This window comes from Trichechus manatus, unplaced genomic scaffold (genome assembly GCF_000243295.1).
Source record: "Trichechus manatus latirostris isolate Lorelei unplaced genomic scaffold, TriManLat1.0 scaffold00049, whole genome shotgun sequence".
Classification (NCBI taxonomy): domain Eukaryota; kingdom Metazoa; phylum Chordata; class Mammalia; order Sirenia; family Trichechidae; genus Trichechus; species Trichechus manatus.
In genome coordinates, this window is record NW_004443985.1 from 918602 (window position 1) to 928449 (window position 9848).

The 9848-nt window shown below is 48.3% G+C and overlaps 1 protein-coding gene across 1 annotated transcript; it reads left to right on the forward strand.

Moving 5' to 3' along the window:
• Positions 1 to 269: 269 nt before the first annotated feature.
• On the forward strand, positions 270 to 2082 carry CX3CR1 (C-X3-C motif chemokine receptor 1). The gene has a single exon (XM_004377312.2). It carries the CDS (start codon positions 285 to 287, stop codon positions 1350 to 1352), a length of 1068 nt encoding a protein of 355 aa, XP_004377369.1. The 5' UTR covers positions 270 to 284; the 3' UTR covers positions 1353 to 2082.
• Positions 2083 to 9848: the final 7766 nt, after the last annotated feature.

The following is a 9848-nucleotide window of genomic DNA, read 5'->3' on the forward strand; positions in this document are numbered from 1 at the left end:
GCCATCAGGTCGATTCTGACTCATGGCGACTCCATGTGTTACAGAGTAGAACTGCCCCATAGGGTTTTCTTGGCTATCATCTTAATGGAAGCAGATTGCCAGGCTTTTCTTCTGCAGTACCACCGGATGGTGGTTAGCAGTTGAACACAAGCCGTGTGCACCATACACACCCGGTATTTATTTTCTCTGCCGGCCTGTATGTACCGGGCCAGACAGAATCCCAGAAGTGCCTCTCCGAGAACTAATGCTGTTACTTGTTTTCCTTTCTGATTCAGGAGCTCACCATGTCCTCCCCCTCCCCTGAATCAGATCTAGACTTCGTGTATGATGAGGAGGCTGAAGCCTGCAATGAGGGGGACATTGTGGCCTTCGGGGCTCTCTTCCTGCCTATATTCTACTCCTTTGTCTTTGCCTTTGGCCTGGTGGGAAATTTGCTGGTGGTGTTTGCCCTTACCAACAGCCGGAAGCCCAAGAGCATCACCGACATCTATCTCCTGAACCTGGCCTTGTCCGACCTGCTCTTTGTAACCACCTTGCCTTTCTGGATTCACTATGTGGTCAGTAACCAAGGCTTCAGCAATGCTGTGTGCAAACTTATTACTGCCTTCTTCTTCATCGGATTGTTTGGGGGCATCTTCTTCATCACCATCATCAGCATCGATAGGTACCTGGCCATTGTCCTGGCCGCCAACTCCATGAGAAACCGGACCGTGCAGCACGGTGTCACCATCAGCCTGGGCGTCTGGGCAGCAGCCATTCTGGTGGCGGCGCCCCAGTTCATGTTTACAAAGCAGAAAGGAAGCGAATGCCTTGGCAGCTACCCCCAAGTCCTCCAGGACATCTGGCCAGTGCTCCGCAATGTGGAAGCCAATGTTCTCGGCTTCCTGCTCCCCCTGCTCATTATGAGTTACTGTTACTTCAGGATCATCTGGACGCTGTTTTCCTGCAAGAACCGCAAGAAAGCTAGAGCCATTAAACTGATCTTTCTGGTGGTTGTCATGTTTTTCCTCTTCTGGACGCCCTACAACGTCATGATTTTCCTGGAGACGCTCAAACTCTTCCGCTTCTTTTCCAGCTGTGACGTGAAGAAAGACCTGAGGTTGGCCCTCAGCGTGACCGAGACGGTTGCATTTGGCCACTGTTGCCTCAATCCCCTGATCTATGTGTTTGCTGGAGAAAAGTTCAGAAGATACCTGTACCACCTGTACAGGAAGTGCCTGGCCATCCTGTGTGGTGGTTCTGTCCACATCCATTTCTCCCCGTCGGAATCACAATCGAGCCGGCGGGAAAGTGTTCTGAGCAGCAATTCCCCTCACTACATGAGTGATGGAGACACCTCCATCCTTCTGTGAAGGGAATCCCAAAGCCAAGTCCTACGGAGAGCCTGAAGTTCCTGGGTCTGACACAGGATAACAAGGGCGGGTTTTGTTTGTTTTACGTGCAAGGAATGATGAACTCAATGCCCCAAAAAACAACCCTAGAATGTTTTTGGAGCCCTGGTGGCGCAGTGGTTAAGAGCTCAGCTGCTAACCAAAAGGTCAGCAGTTAGAATCCACCAGCCACTCCTTGGAAACCCTATGGGGCAGTTCTACTCTGCCCTATAGGGTCGCTATAGGGTCGCTATGAATCAGAATCGACTCAACAGCAATGGGTTTGGTTTTTTGGTTTTTAGACTGTTTCTGAGAATTGTGCTCAAAATTTGGATGATAAAGGGTAGACTTGTCTCTTACTACAAATGTCAGGGATTTTTTGTTCCCGAATGGCAAGAATTCAACCCAGAACAGCTTAGCTAGAAAGGGGGTGGTGAGTATTGTTGACATTGTGGAATGGGCAAGCAGGTGGCTGAGGCCTCAGAGTGGCTGGAAATCAGGGGTCAAGTCCAGCTAGAATTTCCTCTCTCTGACTCTCAAATCTCTGTAAGTTAGATCTTCCAGACTTACATATCACAGCTTTGTCATCAAAGAGGGACTGAAAATTTCAAGTTCTCATGAACTCCAGACTTCCTGGAGCCATGGAGATTGGATGAACCCCTGAAGCTGTTGCCCTGAGATAGTGTTTCAACCTTAAACCAAAACTATCCCCTGAAGTCTTCTCAAAACCAAACAATGGTTTAGCTTAACTAGCAAAGGATATCTGCTTTGAGCATTATGCTCTTTTAAGAGCTATCTATATGGGATCACATTCATAACAGCAACTCAGAAGATTAGATAGGAACCTTAGGGGCAGTGAGTTTATGTTAATGAAGGAGGAACAAATCAGAAAAGGAGGGTGAAAATGGTCACACAACTCGAAGAGTGTACTCACTGTCACTAAATGGTACATGTAGAAACTGTTGAATTGGTGTACGTTTTGCTGTGTATATGCTCAACAAAAACAACAAAATAAATAAAATTTAAAAAAGAAAGAAAGAAAGAAAGGACCGAGATCCATCCCTCTCTGGTCCCAAGGTCAAAATTCCCAAACTTTGGCTCTGATTGGCCGAGTTAGTTTCATGTGCCCATCCCTGGACCAGGCAGTGGTATCCCCAGAGAAGGGGTATATAAGATGTCAGCTGCCGTTCCAGTCTCATGGTTAGAGATGAAAGGAGACATGTTTCCAAGAAGCTGGAGGGGTGCATGCTATTCTGAGCAGACAGAGCAAGAGCTGTCCACCAACCTTACCATGGGCTTGGCCCCAGTCTCTCCCCTGACCACAGCAGCCTGCACGCACTGCCAACCACCTCATCATCAAGCCCCATTTTATCATGTCCCCAGACCAACAAGGGTTCCTCACTGCCCACTGCATCAAGTCCAAACTCAAATGCTTGGCTTCTGAGACCTTCCATCATGCAGTCCTACCAAGAGATTCCCACTGCTTTCCCTCTTCCCAAAGGACTCCACCCACCCTCTCAGCCAGTTCTCTTCCACACAGCCTCTTGTGTCTCCACCTGCTCCCAGACCCAAGAGGAGAAACAGAACCCCGGCCCAAAGGGAGAAGGGCTGGATTCCAGTCCCAACTCTGTCACTTGCCCACTGGGCAGCTTGGGGCCCAGCGAGCTTAAGACTTCCTCACCTGTAGATGGGATAATGGCGCCGCTCACATAGGGAGCATCGTTTCCCGCCTGGGGAGCCATCTACCCACTCTTACAGGTCCCAGCCCTCCTGTCTGTTTCCCAGAGTGCAGCTCTCCCCTGCTGGCACCACTTCACCCTGCCAAAGGCGTAGTGCTCGCAGAGCTTGGCGGAGCCTGCAGGCTCTGTGTTACGCTGCGTGATGGAGCCTAGGCACAGAGGGGCTGGCTTCTACAGTGCCGGTCAATGACCACTCCAGATCTACAGACACAGCCCCACCCTGCCAGACGGCCTCAGTCCCCTACCAGTCTCGAGAGAGCCCCCAACATTCATGCCTCTGCCAACCTGGAGACCCTGGGCCACAGGAGCAACTTCCTTTTTTCAGTAAACATTTGGGTTGGCCTAAAACTTTAAAGCTTGAAAAACAATTCTAATAATGCTGAAGAAAAGGTCGCTCACAAATCTAGCCGTGCAATATTTCCATTCCTGCACTTGCTGTCTATACCCTGGTCACACCCAGACGTGTTTAGAGTTGAATCATGATATAAACAGTTTTGTAATCTGCTTTTTTTTTTCCTCTTTACATTAGACCCCCAATACCTTTCTGTTTCTATGCAGTTTTGTAATTCTCACTGCAGACACTCTGAGATTGTGCACTCAGTGAAGGCAGAAGTGGTGGCTGACTCATTGCCATATTTTCTTTTCCCCATTGCCGTGTTTTCTGATACCTCCTTGACAGTTTATCTGTTCAATGACTGGGAGAGTGATGAGTCATGCTCCATCAAGATCATGTACCGTCATTGACTCACCATTGTTCTGTCTGTAAACATTTAACCTGCTTCCAAGGTTTAGCAAATACAGATGTTATAGCACTTCCGTCTATGTCACTTCCTTTCTCCAGTCCACCTGTTTCCTTTGGATGAATTCCTTGCCGTGGGGATAACTGGGTCAAAGGGCATGGAAGCTTCAGCCTCTGGTACACACACCTGAGATGAGTATGTCGTAAAACCTTCGTTGAGTGTGTACTGTCCGCAACATGTCAGCTGGGATCCAGAGCCGCTCCAAAGACGAGCAAGACCCGGGCCTTCGCCCTCAGTGACTTAACATTTAACTGCAGAGGAGCGGGGTGAACAAACAAGCACACTCGGCAGTAAGTGGTGGAGCGGGGCAGAGACATCTGACCTGGCATTCCAGGCCGAGTGAGCAGCACGTACAAGGGCTAGGAGACGTGCGAGAGTCTGAGCAGCTCATGGCGTGAAGAAAGGCTTGGGTGAGAGGCACCGGGAGCAGAGAGAGTGGTTTGATATGTTCAGCATCCCAGCAACAGGCAAGCCTCCACAGCCAGACAGGTAGTGGCTGCCCATGAGGGGCATTGGCTAGGATGTCCCCTCAAAATCAAACCAAACCATTGCCATCGAGTCAATTCCGACTCATAGAGACTCTACAGGACAGAGCAGAACTGCCACGTAGGGTATCCAAGGAACAGCTGGTGGATTCAAACTGCTGACCTTTTGGTGAGCAGCCGAGCTCCTAACCATTGCGCCCCCAGGGGTCCAGATGTCCCATTAGTGCCCTTGAAACTGGAGCGGTTTGTCTCAACCCAGAACATAATCTTCTTCTCCACTTGCGCCGGACTCCCCCGGCCCATTAGGGCAATTCTAGTTCTTGTAACACTGTTTCCTTAACTTGCTGAGTTGGCAACTATTTGGGGTCACCCAAGAGAAGACTGATCTGAGCTTGAGAGAAGTAGATCTTAGCAGATTTAGAAACATCCGGCTTCCCTCCATCCCCAGGAGGGCCAAGCCTTCTGGTGGAGGGTGTGCGGAATCCCTGGCTCTGTTGTAGGAGGGTGTGTCGCTAGGCAACAGCCCCTGCCAGACACACCCTGGACAGCTGAGGCAACTGCAAATATGCTTTGCAGGAAAATGGCTCTTTCACCCGCATTTCCTCATTTCTTCGGAACAAGCAAAAATTAAATTTTAATCTGCCCTTTTCTGAATACTAGATAAGATTGCTCAGCTTTCACTGTTTTATAGTCTTTCTATCGTTTTTCTGATTGTAAAAGAGACACACGGTCATCATGCTGTCCCTGTGTGCCATCGAGTCGGTTCCAAATCATAGCGACCCTATGTGACAGAATAGAACTGCCCTGTAGGGTTTTGTAGGCTGTAATCTTTACAGGAGCAGATTGCCAAGTCTTTTCTCCTGCAGAGCTGCTGGTGGGTTAGATCCGCCAACCTTTTGTTTAGCATCCGAGTGCTTAACCACTGCGCCACCAGGGCTCCTACAGTCATTACAGAAAATATGAACATAAAGAAATATATAAAAATTAAAATTATACAGTATTTCACTTCCAAGGGATAACCATTGTTTAATACTGAGAGAGTTTTCTACTCTTTCTCTGCATATATATATATTTTTTTTTTTTTTTAAGATTTGAGACCATAATATACATACAGGTTTATACGCTGTTTTCTTTTTCACTTACCTTTATAGCATGAACATTTTTCCATGTATTAAACTCAAACACGGCTTTTAATCACTGCATAGCACCCATAATAGACTTTATTTAGCCAAGCCTCTACTGATAGACACGGATGCTGCTCCCAGCTCTTCAATATTATGAATAATGCTGGAATGAACACAAATCTTTGTGTATATCTCTGACTCTATAAGAGAATTGCTGGGTCCGTGAATTTAAGCATTTGTGTGTCTCTTGCTAAAAAAAAACAGACACCATCAAGTCAACTCTGACTCATAGTGACCCCATGTGTGTTACAATAGAACTGAGTTCTGTAGGGTTTTCAATAGCAGATCTTTCCAAAGTAGATTGTCAGGGCTTTCTTCCGAGGCAACTCTGAGTGGGCTTGAACCTCCAATCTTTCAGTTAGCAGCCGAGCGCATTAACTGTTTGCACCACCCAGAGACTCCGTCTCTTGCTTACCAAAACAGAATTACTTCTCAGAGAGATGGCTCTGTGCTGCTGGCGCCCCAGGAATCCCGCTCCCTGGCTCCCCAGTGTTTTTGCTCAGGATCTTGACTTCCGTGACTGCAGAAAGTACCCGCTGCTGACTTCAAGAGGCAGAGCGGCAGAAAGGCAGCAAGGCTGCTCCTGAGTAAAAGAAAACAGGTTAAAGGCATTTAAAAAAAAAAAAGTTACTTTAAGGGAACAGAGCCTTCTTAGCCCCTGGGTTAAGGCGGACACAGGAGAGACCACCAGAGCCGCATAAAATCAGGAAAGAGAAGGGGGGATGTTTGTCCTGTGAGGACGGTGACTCGGGGGGAAGAGGCAGCCGCAAAGTCCTCATGGGGCTTGAATGTTTACTAAATGCACTTCTATTCAAGATGCAAACAATCTGCAAAATGAGAGAATTAACTCACATACACACACACAGACACACACCACTCATACACACACACACCACACATACACACACACACACACCTTCCTAGGGGCAAGAAGGGGGCCGGCTTTGAGGAGCGCAGTGGCCGTCAGGTATGACACCTGGAAGTGCGGATTTTCTGTCTGTAGATGAGTAAGGAGAAGACCAATGAGAGCCCAGGGGGCTTTTGAGAGAAGCCACAAGTCGATGGAGGGGTCAGGAAAGACCAGGCTGAAGAGGCTGGTGACTGCTTGGAAGAGCAGGGATCCTGGGGGCTCAGAGGGCCCTGCTGACAAGTGGACAAAGTTCACCAGGTCTCAGCAGACCCTTTCCCAAGCAGCCCTCACAGCTCAGACAAGCCACGGGCACACCCTCCTGGTCTGCAGCCACCACATCTTCAGAGACACATCCTTTCGCTTGTCTCCTTATCTCTCCTTGTCCCAGAGCTTCACTCTCTCCATTCCCCTCCCTTCCAGGTTCTTCCACTGGCTGACTTTGGTTCTAGGAAGAACAGGGCCTTTGTAGGCTGAGGCAGCCCTAGGCTGGAATCTCAGCCCCAGCGTTTTTCAGTGCAGACAGGATGCTCCATCTGAGCCCTCCTGGAACTCAGACTCCAGTGTCGCCTGGCCAGCAAGATAGTGCTTTCTGGGGGTGATACAGAGTGGGCCCAGTGATGCAGACAGTGTGGAGAAGGGGAAGCAGGAAGCATCTGGCCCCAGCCTCCCCCAGGACCTTTCTGACCCTCTGAGGAGCAAGACCTTCTCCCCAGATGCACGTGGAAGCCACAAGGCTGTGGCTTTGGTTCAGAGCGTTGAGCAGAGGCTGTAGCCTCCACCTGGCACCAGAGTCAGCTTTTCTGGAGAGCCAGGAGGAGACGTGGGTGCCAGGCAGCAGATGGCTCACGTCTGCTACACATGGAGGATGCCGTCCAAGATCATGGACTCATCTCCGAGTGCTGTGAGCTGTGCCTGTGGACCTTGGAAAGGTGTAGGGAGAGGCTGCCCCCACCCAGTGGAGACTGCGGACCCAAGACAACTGAGGGTTGGTTGATGTCCATTGGGCTCAATCCATACCCTGGGCCACCCAGCTCACCGTAGCCACATGTCTCAGACTCGGTTTCCCCACTCACGGAACGGTAATACTACCAGCACAGTGGTTCAGCTTGTGAGTTCAATCCCAGTTCTGCACTGCTGGCTGCAAACCTTAAAGCGGTTCACTCTGTCTCTCCGTGCGTTGGTTTTCTCATCTGCAAAACAAACACAACGATAGTGCCTAGTGCTGGGGTTTCTGCAATTTGGGGTTCTTCAAGAAGCAGATGCCAAGGCAGGAAGGGTGTAGACAGGCAAGAGATGTATTAGGCAAAACATGTCTGTGATGTCTGTGAGGGAAAATGGGGAGGGAGCAGGGGAGGCTGCGAGAGCCTCCAGGCTGAGGCGGGTCTGACCCCGTGATGGAGAGACGGAGGGAAAGTTCTGGCAAGACTACTGGGGTGTCATCAAGCCAAAGTCCCTGTCAGAGGAGTCCACATCTCCCAGGAACGGGCCTCAGTCCACACGTAGTCACTGGAGAAAGGACAACTTCCAAGAGCAACAGTCAATGGCTCTCCCCACAGTCAGCGATCCCCGGGCGCCTTCTAACAGCCACCCCAGGGCTGGTGTAAGAATTTGAGGATTTACTTCATTCTGGTAGAAGTACTTAGAATCGAGCTGGACTTACACTGAGCCTCCACAAATGTTCTCCCCTGGCTTCCAGCCCTCTGGGACCACCTTCGTTTTCCCCACTCTCCCGTGCCCCTCTCTACTTCAAAGGTCCCATTTTTATTTTTCCCTTCTCTTTCTTTTTCATTTTTTAAAATTTATTTTATTTTTTGTTGTTATTGTTGAGAATATACACAAATTCAGCAACTTCTACATATACAATTCATGACATTGATTACATTCTTTGAGTTGGGCAACCATTCTCACCCTCCTTATCTGACTTGTTCCTCCCTCATTAACATAAACTCACTGCCCCCTGATTTTCCTATCTAATCTTTTGAGTTGCTGTTGTCAATTTGATCCCACATAGATAGTTCTTAAAAGAGCACAATGCTCAGAGCAGACATTTTTACTAGTTAAGTTAAACTATTGTTTGGTTTTTAAAGAAGATTTCAAGGGATATTTTTGGTTTAAGGTTTAAGATTTAAAGAGTTTCTCAGAGCAATAGTTTCAGGGGTTCATCTAGCCTTCATGGCTCCAGAAAATCTGGATTCCATGAGAATTTGAAATTCTGTTCTGCATTTTCCCCATTTTGATCAGGATTCTTCTATAGAATCTTTGATTAAAACATTCAGTAATGGTAGCCGGGCGCCATCTAGTTCTGGTCTCATGGCAATTGTTCAAGGAGGCAGTTAGCCACACATTCCATTTCCTTCTCTTCCTGACGCTCCGTCTTCCTCTGTTGCTCCAGGCTAATAGAGATCAATTGTTGTATTTTGATGGCTGTTTGTAAGCTTTTAAGACCCCAGGCACTACGCCATGAATTATGAGGTAGAACAGAGGCACTAAACACCATATAAGGCCAATTAGCAGGAATGTTCCATGAAGCTTGTGACTCTAACCGAAAACCAAATCCCATGAGGTGTCTGGTTTTACATAAGCAGCCTCAGCAGCTACTCTTTTTGTTTCTTTTGTCCTTGTTGTAAATATATCTATCACACAACATCTGCCCATTCAACTTTTTACAGATGTACAACTTACTGACATCAATTATATTAATCAGCTGTGCGACGCTTACCTTTTATCAGTGTGATTTCTCCATCCCTGTAAACTGAAAATCAGCGCTCCTCCCCCTTCCTTCTCCCTCCTGCCCCTGGTAACCACTGATAAACTTTGGTCTCTGGACATTTGCTTGTTCTTGTCTTTTTATATAAGTGAGGTCATACAATATTTGCCCTTTTGTGATGGACTTATTTCACTCAGCATAATGTCTTCAAGCTCCATCCATATTGTAGCATGTATCAAGACTTCATTTCTAGAGTATTCCATTGTATGTATGTATCACATTGTGTTTATCCGTTCATCCACTGATGGGCATTTAGGTTGTTTCCACCTTTTGGCTATTGTGAACAGTGCTGCAGTGAACATTGATGTACGTATGTCCATTAGCGTAGCTGCTGTTTCCTTTCTCTTTTAAGTGCCTTCCCAAATCTACCCTCCAGCCACAACCATCCCAGCCAGAAAGGCTGAGAGGAAGGGGGAAAGGTGGCAGAGAAATGAGGTGAGGGATTGGGAAGCCCTAACTGTGATGAGGGAAGGCCCAGGCCCACCTGCCCCCAGGCATCTCCTGCTTCCCCACAGTGTGGTCCAAGCAAGAGGCTAGTACAGTCTTCAAGCGTACTGGGTCTGCACCTGGGCCTCTGGGTGGGCTTCATCTCC